This window comes from Trachemys scripta, chromosome 3 (genome assembly GCF_013100865.1).
Source record: "Trachemys scripta elegans isolate TJP31775 chromosome 3, CAS_Tse_1.0, whole genome shotgun sequence".
Lineage (NCBI taxonomy): Eukaryota > Metazoa > Chordata > Testudines > Emydidae > Trachemys > Trachemys scripta.
In genome coordinates, this window is record NC_048300.1 from 156,731,686 (window position 1) to 156,751,365 (window position 19,680).

Sequence of the window (19,680 nt, forward strand, 5' to 3'; positions counted from 1 at the left end):
GGGGGCACAATACAGGGGTTAGGGGCACAGGAGGGGAGTGCAGGAGGTAGGAGTGAAGGGTGCATGCCCCCAACCCCTGCACTGTGCATGCCCCCTTCACTCCTACCTCCTGCACTCCCCTCCTGTGCCCCTAACCCCTGTATTGTGCCCCCTTCATCCCAACCCCTGCTCCTTTCTGTGCCCCCTTCGCCCCAACCCCTGCACTCCCCTCCTGCGCCCCTAACCCCTGCACTGTGCATGCCCCCTTCACCCAAACCCCCAACCCCTTCCTGCACCCCAATACCTGCTCCCTCCTGCATCCAGGTCACTTTCCCTGCCTGGGCTGTGTAAGGAGAGGGCAGGAGAGCAGCAGCTCCTGATGCTCGCCTCACAGCACAGCCTAGGTGGGGAAAGTGACCCGGATGCAGAGAGCCCTGCAGTGGGTGTTGCAGGGACTGTGTGAAGGGGACTGTGTGTGTGCCTGAGTGAGCTTTAAAAAAGCACTCAGGGTCAGGCATCTGAAGGCGTGTTCAGACACAAGCAGTTGCCGTCAGACCCAGAGAGGCAGCAGCACACACAGATTGGCCCTGTCCAGTCAGCTCAGCTTAGTAGAGACTAGGTACATAGGCAGGGCGGAGGGGGACACCCCGACATCAGCCCCTGCCCCCCCACCACAGCAGACAGGAGGATGCTCTCAGTCAAGAGTGGCCAGGGGCCCGGGGTGGGGGGTGAGAAACAGGAGCAGCAGCGGCTGCACATTGCAGTGGAGCAATGGGGGAGGAGGGCCATCCCTGGTCGGGAGGAGTCATCTGGCTCAGCTGGTTGTCCAACTGCCCCCCTGCAGCTCAGGTACCTCCCCCAGCTCCAGATGCTGCTGCTCTTCCTGTCACCTCCGTCAGCAAGCAAGTAACACAGGAATTTCTAAACCGATCACATGAGATTTACAGATCTACAGAAAAATTACACAAAACCTGCATGTAAAACCCTTCCTTCAGTGTCCTCACCACTTTGAGAGCCCATTGGGTTTTGGTCAGTCCTTTTGGTGTCTCAGCACCCTCCTGCCCATTCTTGCCTTTTTGTTCTGGTCAGTGAGAGTCCCTGCTAAGAGCAGAACTTGACCTTTTTAATAAAATTCCAGATCTCCATGTCAGATGACACCCTGAGTGGCTTCCAGTCCCTTGTCAGGGGATTTCTTGCTTGGTTACAGCCCATCTTAAGTCTATACTAGGAAAGCTGTTTCCTCTATGTAGCAGCCACGTCATTGTTCTATGGTCCTTCCGTAGGGCGCACAGTCTCTTCTAGCACCTCTTAGATATTCTAGTTCAGGGGTTCTCAATCTTTTTCTCTCTGAGGCCCCCCTCGACATGCTATAAAAACTCTAAGGCCCAGTGGGGGGCGGGGGAGGGGTTTTGGGGCAGGGGCCTTGGACATAGGTATAGTTTGACTTCTATTGGGGGTGGGAGGCAGGGACGAGTGGGGCTCGAGCCACCTCCACATGGTGGGGTCCAGGGAGGAAGTGCCACCTCCACCTCCTGCCTCACCTCAGCAGGTCACCCAGTTTGTCTGGACTGGGGGTGTGTGGTGTGGCCTGCAATCAAGAATTATAACTCAGATGTGGGGGGCTTAGCTCAAAAAGTTTGAAAACAGGTTAGGGTGCAAGGAGGGGGTAGCTAGAGGCTGTGTGCAGACAGGGGGTAGCTCAAGGTGCAAGGAGGGAGTAGCTGGGGCTGTGTGCACACTGGGAGTGGCTGTGGGTGCAGGGAGAAAGGTGGTTAGGGGCTATGTGCAGGGAAGGGGTAGCTCAGGGTGCAGGGAGGTGGATAGCTGGGGTTGTGTGCAGGCAGGGAGGGGTAGCTCAGAGTACAGGGAGGGGGTAGCTGGAGTTGTGTGCACACGGGGTGGCTGTAGGAGCAGGGAGGTGGGTAGCTGGGGCAGCATGCAGGCAGGGGGTAGCTCAGGGTGCAGGGAGAGAGGTATTAGGAGCTGTGTGCTGGGAGGACTCCCCTGCAGTCCCTGTTCCCGGAGGGGTCTGCCAGCCATGGAGCCGGGTCTTCCCACCCAGGGGGCTCTTACTGGCTGCCTCTGTGGGAACAAAGGGGCTGGGAGCTGAGGAACAGCTTCAACCTGGGGCACCAGCAGGAGTGGAGGGAACGCTGCCGCTGCCTGCTCCACGGCACCAGCCAGAGCAGCAGCTGCCCCGCACTGTTTGGCTCTGGCTTCCTGCCTCCGACCTGGCTGAGGGTGGGGAACAGAGAGGTGTGGAGCTTTCCCCGGACTGCCATGAACTTGTGTTGCAGTTTGGGGTGGGCAATGCCCTCCATGTCCCCAACTCTTCCCATGGGCTCAGGGCTTCTGCCCCACAGGGAGCACCAAGGTTCAGGGCTCCAGGCTTCAGCCCTGTGGGTGGTGCCAGGAATTGGGGGCTTCAGCCCCACTGGAATGCCAGGGATCGGGGCTTCAGCCCTGCGGCCCCCTTGAAAGGGCTCGTAGACCCCTGGGGGAGCCGCAGACCCCCAGTTGAGAACTGCTGTTCTAGTCCATTACTGAAGTTAAAAAAGGAAAAGTAAAGGTGCAGTACAATTTACAATGAAAATGGCATTCACAAAACAGAATGGAATCTGCAGACTAATATAGACATATGTAGACATGCACTAATTTATCACAGACCACAAAAGAATTGAAGAGATCTAAGGTGACAGACAGCCAATATATCCATTTAAATAATTACCTCCCTGGTAAACTTTCTATATTATAGGTGCAGACACTAAGATAAAGCCAGGGGTGTGACATTAATGTATGATTGGATAATGTAAGTATGTAATCAACCACAAAATGTCACGGGAAAGTAAAATAGTGTTAACAAGCAGGGTTTAAAAGCTTAGCTTTGAGAGAAAGAGAAACTTGGAACACAGGGACGCTTGCAAGCCTGTTCTCCAGATTGGCAATGTATTAACCTTTTCCTTTCTGTGCTGTGCTGTCTTGTCTCGTCTAACAAACACCATTTTAGCTTGGTTACTGATCAGTGAGATGTCAGATAATCTAAATCGAGCCCTAACACACTTTACAAAATTCATACCACTACAGGATTATGAAGTATTAGTATTGTCTAGCAGTGCTTGGAACTTTATAGAATTAAGTCATTTAATCCCTTTTCATTGGCCATTAAAGAGGAAAAGATATTTCAAAGTAACAACTTGGTGAACAGCCAATTCAGGACTCATTAAGCCATTCTTTTAGCAGTGCAATAAGAATTTAATCCATTAATGTTACAAAACAAAATTATCTAATTAACAAAAAATTAAGCCACCCGCATGGGCTTTATATCCCAGTAGACTAAAACATTAAACCCATGTAACTACCGAAATCAGTTTCTTTCCTGATGCTGATGACTAGAACAGCAATAAAATCTGGTGACTTCATACATGGAATAAGAAGACATACATGTCAGTCAGGCTTCGCAGTGGGGCATTATGACCTAGGGACTTCTTGGAACCCACTGGCAAAGGGCACAAGGGTGCATAGGGTTGCAGGGATCCCGAGTCTGGTCTCTACCATAAATGTTCATCAAAGAATGTCACATAAGGTCCCTACTGAAAGCTTTTGTGTCACACAGATCATCACAACTACTGAAAAATGTACGTACGGATAATGTTTAAGGAGTTATGCATATATACTAAAAATTATGCTCTTAAAGATCTGTGAGTTGGGGGTCACCAGAAGATGATAAAGAAGTTTCTTTCAGGCAAGAGACCCTTATCTATCTGTCCGACTATAAGTAAATTGAGTATTGTACACTGCACAATAAATGCCAATTTACAATCTAAGCAAAATGCTAATCAAGTGATTGGAAAGTCTCCAGGGGAGAGTCTATACAGGAGTAAAGAAGCAGTAAGGGGGATTCTGTTTACAAGTGAATCCAATGGATGTTTGGAACTACATTTGGGGTGCAAAGGCACATGCAAGTATCTTCATGCAGAGGACAAGCTGCCAACTGGCTTGTCTTATGAATGGAGGATCACACCTAGTCTGTCTGTTTAACTTTGGGAGAAAAGCTAACTTTTATTAGACAGGAGAATGTCTCGTTAGTTAAGTTGGCTCTAAAGAGCATGTTATGATTTTATTTTATATATAACCACTTGTTCTTCTCAAGTCCCTGTTCTTTGTTAAACTAACTTTGACTTGTTTTCGCTATAAACAAATCTTAGGTCTTGTCTACACCCGAGGCTGTGTCTAGGACACATGTATCTACATGCTGCAGTGAAAGGCAGGCTGCGTCCATACTCAATGCAGTGTGCAGCTAAGTGCGGCTGTGAAAGGCTCTGGCAATGGGGAGGCAACGGGGAAAGACTCTGGCTACAGGGAGTGTCTAGTGGAACAGGGGCTGGAACTTCAGAGTGCTGGGAGTTGGAGTGTGCCTATCGCTTACCTGCAGAGGGACAGCAGAGCCTGCATAGGCTGGGAGGGGAGTGCTTGTGTTGCCTGTGTCTGGTGATGTCAGGGAGTAGACTCCGGGCAGGCACAGACAATGTTTCCTCATGTTAATGGCAGGGAATAGCAAGGTGCCTCACAACCCTGAGTATCCCTGGAAAATGTTACAAGCGTTCCTCATCTGCATGGCATTGGGGGCAGACTAGATCTTTGCTCTGGATTAGGACTGCCTCTCAGGAAGAACTCTCCAGAAAAAGATATTACTCATCCTGTGCAATAACTAGTCCCTTGAGATATGTCCCCCTATGGATGCTCAACTTCAGGTGTGCATAAGCCCCCCACACCTACAACTGGAGATTTTCATTAGTAGTGTCTGTTTGACCTGTGCATGCACCCTACACCTAAGCTAGATCAGGCTGCATGAGTGAACTGCCCTCAGTTCCTTCTCCATTTCTGAATCCCACAAGGAAACCCCAAAGCAGAGGTAAAGGAGGTGGATAGTGGAGCACACCTAAGGACACATATTTAGAAGAATTACAATTACTGTACAAGGTGAGTAAGTCTCTCTCATCTTTGAGTAGCGTTCTTGTAGGTGCTCCAATTCAGGTGACTCCCGAGCAGTATCCCTGTAGGGAGGAGGAAGCTTCAGAATCAAGTCCAGAAGTGAAGAAAGCACTACACTGATAACTGCCACATCAGATCAAGAAACACTGACCAGAGAATAGTGCCTGGAGAAGGTAAATACTGAGGACCACGAGTGGCTCTGCAGATCTCAGATGCTAGGACATTTTTAAGTAAAGCCACTGATGTGGACAGCACTATAACATACAATGACTCCCAGTAATTGACAGCCATTGCGTAGAAATAGCAGATCCCTTAAATCTGTGTACAGTCAAAACAAAACAGTCTAGGAGGCTTTTGAAATGCTTTAGTTCTATCCAGGCTAATGCCCTTCTGGCATCTAGAGTATGGAAAGAAGTCCCCAGGTTAGAATTATGTGGTTTCAGAAAGAAAACAGGTAAATAAATCTGATTCAGATTCAACTCAGACCACATCTTAGGCAGGAACTTGAGTTGTGGATGTAAGGAAACCCAGTCCTTGTAGAATACTGTAGGGAGGGTTTGACATTAAGGCCTCACTTTCTCTGACTCTTCGGGAAGATGTAATGGCTACCAAGAAGGCTGTGTTCATAGACAAGTTCAGTAATGAGCATGTCGCCATTGGTTCAAAAGGAGGTTTCATGAGACATTTGAGAACTAAACTGAAATCTCAAACTGGAGTGGGGTCTTTATGCAGGAAAAGGTCCCCTTGACCTTTAATGAAACTTAAAGTTGTAGGATGAGCAAACCCTCAATTGTGGAATGAAAGGTTCTTATAGCAACCAAATGAACCTCGAGGGAACTGTTTGACAATCCTGTTTTGTTTAATTGCAACAGGTAATCTAGAACACATGAAGCAAGGAAGATTCAAGAACAATTTCCTGGAGTTCACACCAGTGACCAAATCTTCTCCACTTCTGAAGGTATTTCCAGTAGACTCTTTCAAGCTATTTAGTAATATCCGTTGTATTTCTACAGAACAGGCTGACACTAACCCCATGAACCATCGAAGAGCCATGCCTCAAGACAGAGCATTCCTAGATTGGGATGCATCAATCAACCACCACCCTGGGAGAGAAGTTGAGGAGTGATGGGAAGATATATTTCTCTGTCTAGCAAGACAAGTGAAACAGATAAGGAAACCATGCTTGTCTCAACCATGTCGGGACTATTAGGATACTCTGGATCTTGTCCTGTCTGATTTTGTTCACCACCCTGAGTATGAGAGGTATTGGGGGAAATGCGTAGAACAGCTTCTTCATTCAAGGTAGGAGGAAGGCATCCCCCAACTAATTGAACCTAGATCCCATCTTGAACATAACAGATTATACTTTTTGTTTGTGGCTGTGCTGAAGCAGTCCAGTTCTGGAAAGCCCCAAATCTGAATTATGCCATCGAGAATCTGGGAGTTCAACTCCCATTTGTAGCTTTGAGAAAAATATCTTTTGAGAATATTAGCTGTGACATTTTGCATGCCAGGAAGAGAAATTGCTGAAATTCACATGTGATGTTTTATGCATCAGTTTCATAACTTTATTGCTTTGGCACACAAAGAGGAATCTCATGCCTCCCTGATGATTAATATAAAACATGCAAGTCACATTGTCTGTCATTATTCTGATAGACTTGTCCCTGACGAGAGGCAGAAAATGAAGGCAGGCATTTCTGATTGCCCTCAGCTCCAATAGGTTCTTGCGAAGACTAGTTTCTTGAGGTGATCATTTGCCCCCTGCTGTATGAGAACTGAGGTATGCCACTCACACCAACAGGGGTACATCTATCATTACAGTTACCGACAGTTTTGTCCAGGGATTCCAATATGGACATTGAGAACCATATGGAGGAGGGTGTGGTATCCAAGGTTGTTTCTATCAAGCATAATGTGTTCCTCTGAAGTCCTCCCTGTCTCTTCAAGGAAAAGGGTTCTTGTATGGATAAGTCAGAGAACCCTGGACAGATATCGATCATTCTCTTCCTCCTCTAATGGAGGAACTCCAGCCAAAAGGGTGAATCAAGCAGTACCAGTGATGTTTGGGGATACAGAGACCAAGTGCTTCTTTCTTGGTGCCAAGAGGCATTCGGTACTTGCAAGCCGTGGAGACTTTGGTTCAGCAGTCACAGATTAATCCTTCGGGTACCTATGGCCTTGCGGCACTGAGTAAAGCTGCGGTACTGATGGGACAGTCTGCTTGTTCCTACTGGACAGTACTGAGGATTTTGAGCTTTCCAAAGTAGGTGCTGACATAGAAAGAGGCTTAGTCTTATGTGGTACTGAAGAGCTCATTAGGGGAGATACCAGAAGAGGAGCTATGTCAAATGGTGCTGCTCTTTTGTGTTTGTTCTATTCATTTCTTCCAGAGGGTACTGAAGTCTTTGTGGAGCCATGCTTTTTCTTAGAGCCATGGGCTTTCCCATCTCCGTCAGTACTGGAGGAGCCCTTAGACTCTACAGTAATGAGCCTTGAGGTTGAAGCTTCCAAGGCTATTGACCTACTTGGATAGTGAGGTCTTTTCAAAGTGGATTTCTATTAGAGGAGTCAGAGCTACACTTCTTGGGACTTTTAGAGTAGGTTTCTAGAGCCTTTCCCTTTCAAGGGGAGTGCTGAGCTGAAGTCAAAGGAGTGCTAGATACAGCCAGAGACCATGGTACATGGGGGATTCTCCTGACTTGGCTCCTGAAGTGGGCCAAAGGGAGCCTCTCCATCATCACAGGTTTCAGAGTAGCAGCCGTGTTAGTCTGTATCCGCAAAAAGTACAGGAGTACTTGTGGCACCTTAGAGACTAATTTATTTGAGCATAAGCTTTTGTGGGCTAAAACCCACTTCATTGGATGCATGCAGTGGAAAATACAGTAGGAAGATATATATATACACAGAGAACATGAAACAATAGGAGATGGGCTACTGTACTTTCATCGGTACAACAGTCTTGTTGATGTGTTGGTGAATTTGTAACTTGTCCTGGGACTACACGTGAGTTATACTGAAACACCCATTTTCTGAGGTGGTTGATTTCCACTCTGAAACATGCCGGGGGTGGGGAGGATGGGGGTGGGGAAGGGGATCAGCCCAGACTTTCACAGATACTAAGATCAGAAGGAAACACTGTGATCATCTAGTTTGACCTTCTGCATAACATATGCCATAGAAAACTCGAGAAAGTCAAGTAAAAAGAAGCTTTTAGAGCTGGATTGTTTTCCAAAGAACTCCAGCCTTGATCGTCGAACTCTCAGGAAATGCAGCGAGGTCTCCTCTAAATGTATAATCTCTACTCTGGAGCAGCAGTAGCTTAAAAGCGAACACCTGCTGAAAATTCTCTCACTGGAAGGAGGAAGGGACTTATTCCCTTGTCTAAAGCCTCAGTAACTGCTGTGTCTCTGTGCTCTCCAAAGAGATTACCAACAGTATTTGGAAGGATATTAGATGTTAGCTGGCAATTCGTGTTTCTTCAAGTGGAGCCATAATTGTTCCTGGTGCAAGGCTTTGGAATTTTTGAATGTACAGCAAATCAGAGTCAGGTGAAGCATCAGATCTGAAAACACTTCATGTTTAAAGTAGATTTTATGTATGTTTTTGTTTACTTGTTTTTCACGCTGATAAGGGCCTCCAAATTGAGCATAAATCTGCACAATGAGACTACAGCCTCAGGGCTGAGGCTGCTGTATCCAAGTTTAGCCTGAGGGATCATGTTATTCTCCTCCTCTGTGTGTGTTTGTGGGAATACTCTCTCAGCTGCCCTTTACTAAGGAGATTGCAACAAGCTTAACCTTAGCCACATTAATGAAGACTTAAGCCCTTAGGTATTAGTAGATCTTCATATAGAATTCCCATTCCACCTTAATTAATCTTCAAACTAGGAATTACTTCAAACTAGGAATTACCTTAATTACACCTTCAAACTAAGAATTACTTTTCTTCAACTTTTCAGGGTGCAATTTTGTATGTGTGTTTCATTTTCTAAAAACATAAGCACCTGTGAAATTAGACCCCCCCCCATTCATTAATAATTCTGGAAAGCTTAGTTGAGAGTCTGAAGTATCTCGCTCAAAGCCCCAATTTTAGAAATTCCTCCTTTTCAATAGAAGATCTAGAGGGGAGATTCTCTCACAAGAGATTTTAAGTCTTTGTGCTGCCCTTTCAACAGCTAATTGTGAGCAATATCCTTCATTATACCCTGGGCCAAACCCTTGAAAGAAGAGGAGTGGGACCCTGTGAGAGAGAGAGCGCACATTACTAGGGAGACTGAAAGGAGTCTACTGTCTCCCTAGGGAAAACTGTAGCCATTTTGTGACCTCCTGTGGGACCCCAGGAGGCTCAGAGGGGAAGAGAGATAGGTCCATAGACAGTTTGCATTTTTTAATTTTTTTTTCATATTCTTTATAATAAAATTCAGTAATTATAGGAGATGAACTAAGCAAAGAGAAAATTCTCTCATCGTCAATGTTTTCAATTTGTCTTAAGTCAAAACTAACCACATACTTAAAAAAATGATTAAAAACTCACCAAGCTGAGAAAGAAAATTAGGTAGGAAGTCGTCAAATGATTAGTCACCATAAATTAAAGATACCAAATATGTTTATATGTGATGAAATATCTTAAAAAACAAAAGGCTAAAATGAGTTTTCACTGGTGGTTAGAGTTTTAGTTGCATCCACTACAAATTTCATTAGGCTTTTTTCTTTAAAAAAAGGAGAACTGACAACTTTAGTGCTTGTGATAATGTTCAAAAATGCTGACTTTTCAGAAACAACCCTTTTAAATATATGGAGATATACCTATCTCATAGAACTGGAAGGGACCCTGAAAGATCATTGAGTCCAGCCCCCTGCCTTCACTAGCAGGACCAAGTACTGATTTTGCCTCAGATCCCTAAGTGGCCTCCTTAACGACTGAACTCACAACGCTGGGTTTAGCAGGCCAATGCTCAAACCACTGAGCTATCCCTCAACCCCCCACCATCTTTGTTTTGCTACACTACATCTTGTCGTTCTTTTCTATTTTTATATATCTATATTACGTAAGTAATATGTATGTGTATAAAATATTTTATACAAAAATCATGCTTAAATAGATAGCAAAAAGGCTTATACTAATTAACTCATTAAAATTAACAAGATTTGACAACCAATGATGGATGTGATAACTGTAAAGAGCCTCTGGAGCTTCATGCATGATTTCCATGGCCCTTTCTAGAGACAAAGGCACCCTGATTATTGTACAATAAAAATTAAATATGTACTTACATCCTGTGTCAACTGGAAGTATTTCTGACAGGCCAGCTGGTAATGCATACCTTTCACTAACTCCAAAATCTGTAGAAAAAAGGAGAGTAATTAGAAGTAGCATTCATTCAGAACTGAAGAATTTGACACTGGTGTTTTATCATTGACCTTTATAAGATACCTCACAACAGACAGGCATATAATTCAAGAAAGTACATTGCACATGACACCTCTGTCACCTGTGTACTGTAATAACTCTGGCTGTGTTCCATCAGACCCTGGTTGCTTAAATATACATTAGTAGCATTAAAAACAAAACAACCACAGATGTTCTGGTGATTTCAATAAATTTAAGAGCAGGAATAAGATGAAAATATATCCTCATATTATATTTCTGACAGTTATTATCAGAATGTTTTTGTCAGGGGATGGGATAGCTCAGTGGTTTGAGCATCAGTCTGCTAAACCCAGGGTTGTGAGTTCAATCCTTCAGGGGGCCATTTAGGGATCTGGGGCAAAATCAGTACTTGGTCCTACTAGTGAAGGCAGGGGGCTGGACTCGATGATCTTTCAAGGTCCCTTCCAGTTCTATGAGATAGGTATATTAATATCATATTGTAACAATTCTGACATAATTGCAGATATAGATCTAGTAATTCAAGTGGTTGAAGCATGAGGCAATCAAGTACACTTTTTATATTTTTATTTTCCACATTACCACTTCATACAGACACAACATCAAATACTGCTATGCTCCCATCAAGAAAATTTAATGTAAACCCTTTAGAAAAGTATTTGTAAGAGGGGAATGCTTTTACCTTCAATCATATTTGTCCCTTTTTGAAATGAAGTTATTTCTAGTAAAGCTCAGCAGAATATGGGAGTGAAGAGTCTGTTTTGAACACCTATTAGGAGCATCATCCTATCTTTTGTAAATACAATTTGCTTCCCAGTTCTACCTCATGTAATCTCTTCTGTGCTGCATTCTTATCAGCAGAATGCAATATCAGTTGAAATTTTTAAAGCTGCATAACCATCTCCTTCCCTTAAATAATCAACATGTGTACTCTCTCTGCTTATCAAACAGAGAAAGCTGCTGGAATTAAGAGATAACCTCAGTAGAGGGAAAAAGAATTCTTGAAAAAATGTTAATTTCTAGACCTTTTTTCAATGGTTAACCTTTCTATGTCACTGCAGTAAATTCAGGCTTCAATCTCTGCTGCCCTCATTATTGGATGCTGAGTTATCGTTATTGACCAATATACAAATAAATTACATTTGCAGAATAGTTCAAATAACTACACACTGCCAAGAAAGTGCATAACTGCATTGTTTCTCTGTTACAGCCCAACTGATTAAATTTCTAAGCTTCCTGTCACTTTCTTTTAAATCCGGTGTAAAAAGACGAAGGCCCAAGATAGCTAATCAATAGGGCCTGAAATCAGGGACTATCTATGTATCCGACCTGTCCACTTTTTGAATTAGTCTTGCAGGAAATAGATTATAAATACAATACAATACAATACAATACAATACAATACAATACAATAAAAAATAAATTTTAAAAAAGTGAAAAACAAAGAAGAAACATTGTCCAAAATAGTTCAAATACAATTTATCTTATTTTTCCCCTATTATATCTAAAACATGAAAGTAAAAGGCTATCACGGTTAACCATTGTATTAGTGTCCATACCTAATTTTAAAATTAAAAACAGCATCCAAAAAATTCTGCTTGTACCTCTGAACTAAAAACTTAAGGGAGTCAAAAGTATCCATGGTATATTTAGTGCTAGTTGTTAAAAGTTACGATGAACATAAAACACTATCCCTAAAATCTGTATAGGCGTCATTTAATTAGGTTGAGGGGACCTTTGGGTTTTTCTGTTTTGAACATACAATCTGTGCTCTAGACGGTGACATGGAATATTTGGATGACAAAATACCCACTTCATGACAAACAAGGATGGAAAGCATAAAATGGATATTTTAGTGGGGGTTCTCAACAGATAAATATTTGTATCAATAATCATGTACGCTTCTTATATTCCATGTTTCATCCTTAGAACTCAAGAGCTTTAACAAAGGAGGTCAGTATCATTATCTTCATTTTACAGATGAGGAAACTGGAACACAGAAGTAAAGTGACCTGCTGAAGGCCACACAGCTAGTCAGTCAGTGGCAGACCCTGGAACTGAAGGTGGGTTTTTGAGTCTCAGTCCAGTGATTCATCCACTAGGTTACACTGCCTCTAAAGCCACGCTTGGGCTGAAATCTGCTCTGAGTTGTTATAACCTAAAAATTGGAAGTTAACAGCTCCAAGTGCTGATTATGATAGGATATAGATGGAGCAATCTTGATAAGAATATTTCCTAGCACTGAAATCTATGTAAAGAAATAAGTATTCATGTAATGACGGAGTGTTTAGTAGCTTTTACATTTAAAATCGTTTAGCTATTGTTGGAGTGTTATTTCTGAAATATATTTTGGTAATTACTCTTGAAAACATGGGTTAGTACTTATTTTAACATTTTATGCTGTATTTATTTAGCTCATAATTTTGTTAGACATGTAAATAAATGTATTTATCTGAATTTTCTCTTATAGCCCATCATGCTTTTTAATCTCTAATGAAGTAATTAGTAAAGAAGAAATATCTAAGTCTAATCTTAGATAATCTGATATGCAAACTAGATTCCATCAACTCGGGATTGAATAAGGACTGGGAATGGCTGAGCCATTACAAACATTGAATCTATCTCCCCTTGTAAGTATTCTCACACTTCTTATCAAACTGTCTGTACTGGGCTATCTTGATTATCACTTCAAAAGTTTTTTTCTCTTACTTAATTGGCATCTCAGAGTTGGTAAGACAACTCCCACCTGTTCATGCTCTCTGTATGTGTGTATATATATATCTCCTCAATATTTGTTCCACTCTATATGCATCCGAAGAAGTGGGCTGTAGTCCACGAAAGCTTATGCTCTAATAAATTTGTTAGTCTCTAAAGTGCCACAAGTACTCCTGTTCTTTTTAAATCTAATCTGTTCATCTCAGAAAAAGACAGTTACCTTTTTGTAATTGGTGTTCTTCGAGATGCGTTGCTTATGTTCATTCCATTGTAGGCGTGTGTGCTCACCACATGTAACGGTGCCGGAAGTTTTTCCCTCAGTGGTATCTGTAGGGGACCGGCTCTGGTGCCCTCTGGAGTGGCGCACATATGCATCAATATAAGGGGTGCCGCCGGCTCCCCCTACCCTCAATTTCTTCTTGCCGGAAATGCCAACAGTGGGGAAGGAGGGTGGGTCACAAAATGGACACGAGCAACACATCTCGAAGAACACCAGTTACAGAAAAGTAACTTTGAGTTCTTTTCTTCTTTGAGTGCTTGCTCACATCCATTCCATTGTAGGTGACTCCCAAGCAGTACCACAGGAGGTGGGTAGGAGTTCATGGATGTGTTTATTGCAACACAGCTCTGCCAAATCCAGCATCATCTCTGGCTTACTGGGTGATGGTGCAATGTGTCATGAATATGTGTACTAAAGACCACGTTGCGGCCCTGCAGGTATCCTGGATAGGGACATGTGCTAAGAAGGCAGCCAAAGTCGAGTGAGTCTTCACTATCAGTGGAGGCACAGCCTGCACCAGCTCATAACAAGTACCGATGCAGGGGTGATCCCATTCAAAATCTTTTGAGTGGACACCAGAAGACCTTTCATCCTGTCAACTGTAGCACTAAAGAGCTGGATCCGAGAAGGGTTTGGTGTGCTCCAGGTAGAACGTCAGGGCGTGCTGGACATCCAGAGTGTGCAACCACCTCTCCTAATTGGTCGAGTGAGGCTTTGGACCTGTGGTGGGCAACCTGCAGCCCGTCAGGGTAATCCACTGATGGGCTGTGAAACAGTTTGTTTACATCAACCATCTGCAGGCACGGCCGCCCGCAGCTCCCATTGGCTGGGAATGGAGAACCACAGCCACTGGGAGCTGCGAGCGGCCATGCCTGCAGATGGTCAGTGTAAACAAACTGTCTCGTAGCCTGCCAGCAGATTACCCTGATGGGCTGCAGGTTGCCCACCACTGCTTTGGACAGAACACCGTTAGGAAGATATCCTGGTTTACATGGAACTTTGATACCACTTTTGGCAGGAAAGCCGGATGGGGCCATAGCTGGACCTTGTCCTTGTAGAATACTGTATATGGTGGGTTGGAAGTGAGGCTCCAATGTAATCACTACAAGAAAAGCAACCTTCCACGATAGATGGGGAAGGGAGCAAGAAGCCATGGGCTCAAAGGGGGGGGGGGCTCTGTGAGCCTGGAGAGGACTAGGTTGAGGTCCCACTGGGGTACTAGGTCCCGGATCGGCGGTAAGAGACGCTCAAGGCCCTTCAGGAACCTGATCAACATCTCATGCGAGAATACAGATTTACCCTGGATGCGAGAGTAGAAGGCCGATATGGCTCCCAAGTGCACCTTGATCGAAGAGAAGGTGCTTTAAGTGCTTTAAGGTGCTTTAAGTGAAGCAGGTAATCCAAGATGGACTGCAGAGATGACTGGGTCAGGGAGATGTTGCGTTCCGACACCCAGCAGGAGAAGCGCTTCCATTTTGCCAGGTAAGTCGCTCTGGTGGAGGGCTTTCTGCTTTCCAAGAGAACCTGCTGTACCTGACTAGAGCAGGCCTGTTCCTCTGGGTTCTTTACATGCCGTGCAGCATCCAAGCCATGAGGTGGAGAGAGGTAAGGTTTGTGTGCAGGAACTGACCGTGATTCGGCAAGAGTAGGTTTGGGGGGGGCTGGGCAGTGGCCATGGGGCTGCCACGGCCAGTTCCATTAGCATGCCAAACCAGTGCTGGCAAGGCCATGCCAGGGTGATCATAATGACTTGCACCTTGTCCCTTTTGATTTTTGAGAGGACTTTGCTGATAAGCGGAATCGCCGGGAAGGCATATATCAGGTCTCCCGACCATGACAGGAGAAAATAATCGGAAAGGGAACCTCTGTTGAGGCGCTGGAGAGAACAGAACTGATGACACCTTCTGTTCTGTCTGGGGGCGAATAGGTCCACTTGGGGAGACCCCCACTTGACCCCATCAAGAGCGCCTTGATGACCACTGAATGAAGCGACCATGGAAAAAGGACCTGCTGAGGAGATCTGCCAGCGTGTTCCAGACGCCGAGGAGATGTGAGGCTTCTAGGTGGATCGAATGCTGAATGCAAAAGTCCCACAGGCAGAGGGCCTCCTGGCAGAGAGCCAAAGAGTGTGCGCGCCCTGCCTGCGGACATAGAAAGTTGAGGCCACTAAGACACATAGCAAGTCCATCAACACCTGCACTACCCGACCGGACAGCTGAGGAAGGAAGACACTGTAGGCTAGACGGATGGTCCTGAGCTCCCTGACATTTATATGTAATGTGAGCTCCTCTCGAGACCATGTCCCTTGAGTCCGCAGCGTACTGATATGTGCCCCCCAAACCGAGGTCAGATCCATCCGATGATAGGGAGTCTGTGGGTCGTGGACTCTCGAACGGCACTCCTTCCAGCACCAACCTCGGGTCGGTCCACCACTGCAGAGAGGTAAGTACCTTTGGAGGGACCGTGATGACCTTGTCCAGGTGATGTCTGGCCAGGGAGTAGACTGTCGCTAGGCACATTTGAGGGTGGCGCAGTCTGAGCCTCGTATGGCATGTGACCCAATAGTCTGAGACAGACCTGGGCCATGATGAGCAGATGTGCAGTGATGCTGGCAATTAGATGTGACATTGCCCTGAACCCGGCCTGTGGCAGAAATGCTCTTGCTCGTGTAGAGTTGAGTACCACTCCAATAAACTCTATCCATTGGACTGGGACTAAGGTTGACGTTTGTTTGTTTATCTGCAGGCCCAACAAGTGGCGTGCAGCATTTTGACATTGCATTGGACTTGGGCCCTAGAGCAGCTCTGGATGAGCCAGTTGTCGAGGTACAGGTAAATCTGGATACCCCGATGCCTGATGTAGGCCACCACCATTGATATGCAATTCGTAACCACTCTTGGCACTGTTGCCAGGCCAAATGGGAACACCACAAATTGGTAGTGGGTGGTCCCAACTATGAAACGTAGGAACTCTTTCTGAGCATAGAATATCGATATGTGAAAGTAAACACCTCTCAAATCAAGGGCGGTGTACCAGTCTCCCGAATCCAGGGAATAAATGATGAGGCCAGGGAGACTATGCAAAATTTCAACTTCTTGAGATACTTGTTGAGGTTCCGCAGGTCGAGGATGGGCCATAGACCCCATTTAGCCTTTGGGATCAAAAAATAGCGGGAGTAAAACCCCTTGCCCCTTAAATGTAGTGGGATTTCTTCCACAGCTCCCACCCGGAGAAAGCCTTGCCCCTCTCAGATGCTCGTGAGAAGGGTCCCTGAAGAGGGACAGGGAGGAGGGATGGAAGGAGTGGAGAGAAATAAACTGGAGGGTATATCCCCCTGCTACTGTGCTGAGAACCCGCCAGCCCAATGTTATAGAAGCCCAGGCAGGGAGGAAGGGGAACAGGCAATTGGAAAGTAACAGGGGAGCAGGATCCAGGACACAGGATGAAAGGTCGCCCTCAAGCACACCCTCAAAATGCCTGCTTACCACTGATTGGTTATGGGTGGAGCTCCAGTGAGCAGACAATGCCGGCTGATGGCCTTGCCGGCATTTATAGCCCTTGCCCTTCTTATGGAAAGGCTCTGACCGAGGTTGGCTCCTGAACCTATAGGCCTGCTATGGCTTAAACTGCTTCCTTGCCGGCCCCGGCATGTACAGGCCCAGGGTGCACAAAGTAGGCTCGAGTCTTTCAGGCTGTGCAATTTACGGTCTGTCTGTTCCGAAAAAAGTCCCAGACCATCGAATGGGAGGTCCTAGATGGTCTGTTGAACCTCTGTCGAAAGACCCGACGACTGCAACCAGGACGCCCGCCTCATTGAAATTGCCGAGGCCATGGTTCAGGCTGCAGAGTCTGCTGCATCTGAGGCTGCTTGGAGGGCTGCCCTGGCTACCACCCTACTCTCATCTAGGCTAACCAGGAATTCCTTCCTGGGTTCCTCTGGCAGTACATCTGAGAACTTGGCCATTGACTGCCAGATATTAAAATCATAATGGCCAAGGAAGGCCTTGTGGGTTGGCCACTCTCAGACGGAGGCTGGATGTAGAATAAATTTTTATACCAAAGAGATTGAGCCTCTTAGTCTTCCTTGTTCTTAGGCGTCGATCCCGGCTGGCCCAGTCTGTTGTGCTCATTGGCTGCCGACACAACCAGTGAGCTTGGGGCAGGGGTGGGTATAAAGATACTCATACCCCTTAGAGGGGACATAGTATTTCTGCTCTGCCCACTTGGAGAGGGGGGCAGCGAGGAAGGTGTCTGCCACAGGGTCTTAGTGATTCTCACCACTCCCTTGTGCACCAGCAGTGCTACCCTGGCTGGGGCTGCCGCACTAAGTACATCAAACAAGGAGTCTGAGGGCTCTACCAACTCCTTGGCTTCCAGCCCCAAATTCAAGGTGACCCTCTTCAAGAGCTCCTAGTGACCTTTGGCATCATCCTGGGGAACCGGGTGAGAGGACCCCGCTATCATCTCGTCAGGTGAAGACGACAAGGAGGCAGGAATGGGTGGGTCTGTCAGCTCCGCCGCTCCTGCCATGGGAGCCTCAGTCAAGGCTGCCTGAACCTGGGAAGCCTGCTCTGACTCCACATCCAAGTCCAGGAGTGGGCAGGAGACTGCTGCCGACCATTTGTTGGATGCGCCCGAGGCCAGCTTGTACTCCTGTGATAGTTAGGGAAATCCCCAACGGTTCCAGAGTTGCCAGGGGGAAAGCTACTGGTGGCCCAGTGGGGAACACCAATGCCCCTGATGGGTGGCCCTATCTTGCGAGCAGCATCTCTTTCTCGCTGTCGGAGCCCGAGGAGGGGGATGATTCTATGTCCGGGGGACCAGGACGGTGCCAAGGCCACCTGTCTACCCTGATCCCATTGGCTCTAGCCCTGAACCTATGCTGAGAATCTGTAGGAGGGCGGTGGCTGTCAGTGTCACGATTCCAGGGACCGGTGGCAGTGTTCGGCAGATGAGCAATGGTACCCTGGCGATTGATGCCTGGGCTGTGCCGTTCCATCGTGTGAGAACATGAGCAAGTAGACTAGCATGTCACGGATTGTCAACACGCTCACAGTGACCCGTACTGGCAGTCTGGCGATGGGGCTCAGGGGACCAGCCTCTTGACCTTCTGGAGAGCTGCTATGTACTGGGAGAGCGGCTCAGGCGCTCTTGGCACAGGAACTCTGGAGACTAACTGGTGCTATGTCTCTGGGGTTCTGCGCCAGCCCACTGGCGATCACTGCCTCAAGCCCAAGAAACACTGCTTGGAATCCGTGGACCGATGCCAAGAAATCCGGAGGCCAACCGACCCGTCTCTGCGGGTTGGTGCTGCGGTTCAGGCGAGTGCTGACAAGACATCCCCTGTGGCAAGGAGCGGTGATGCACTGATGGGAACCATTGGAAGGGTCCCAAGGCAGGTTTACCCCTCAAATGAGGCACATCTGTACCTGGGGTGGGTGGCACAGGCCTCCGGCATGGATGGCACCGCTATGGAGCCGAGTGCGTCTGCCAGGCCCCAGGGTGGTGGGAAGCTCTTGGAGCAGGCTTGACCGCTCAGCGGGAGTTGGGACCTGACCTCCGACCGGAGGGGAAAAACTGCCCCTCGCAAGTCTTTGCTCTCCTCCAGTCCTCTCCTTCCCTTTACAAGATGTAGGAGAACAGCCCTTCCCAGACTTTATTTTTTGCTTTTTAGCCGGTACTGGGGATGTGGATTGGTGTCGGTCTGCAGTCGGTGCTGGCAGCACGCTCTGCACCGAGAGCACAGTGCTAGGAACAGAGTCCGATTCAGGCGGCGCTGAGGCTGGAGTAAAGGCTGTTTCCATAAGGAGTGCTCGGAGACGAATGCCCCATTCCTTTTTGGTCCGCAGTCTGAAACTTGTAAATACAACACTTGTCGCTAACATGGGTTTCAAACAGCTTATATGGTGATCACTGACTGGCATGGGTTTCTTGCAACAGTCACAAGGTCTGAAGCTCGGGGACAGGGCATGCCCTCTCCCTAGGCTAAGTCCCATTCAGGACTAACAAACTACTCTAAATCTACACTAAGGGAACTATAAAACTAACGATTTTATAACAACTATATACAAAAAATTCACAACTAGGCACAGTTGTGAGGAGTAGGCTTGCAGAGGCAAGGAGACATTCCAGCACAATCCCTGATTGAGGTGCAGCTTCTGGAACATACTTGAACACATTATTGTTTTTTTCAGTTTCAGGTCAGTTTCTAAACACCTCAGCATAACTCAGGCTGCTCTGTTAGGACTTTATTGTGACCTTTGGTTACTTACTGATATTGGGCATGTGCCATTCTGTTGCTGTTTGATATTTAATTTGTATTT

At 46.4% G+C, this 19,680-nt stretch overlaps 1 protein-coding gene across 1 annotated transcript in view; it reads right to left on the minus strand.

The window, feature by feature from the left end:
- The window catches only part of PRIM2 (DNA primase subunit 2), a 276,288-nt gene that overhangs the window by 9,123 nt on the left and 247,485 nt on the right, over positions 1-19,680 (minus strand). Inside the window, exon 14 of the mRNA XM_034766895.1 lies at positions 10,248-10,316. Coding sequence (XP_034622786.1) covers positions 10,248-10,316 — 69 coding nt within the window. The remainder of the gene's footprint in view (positions 1-10,247; positions 10,317-19,680) is intronic.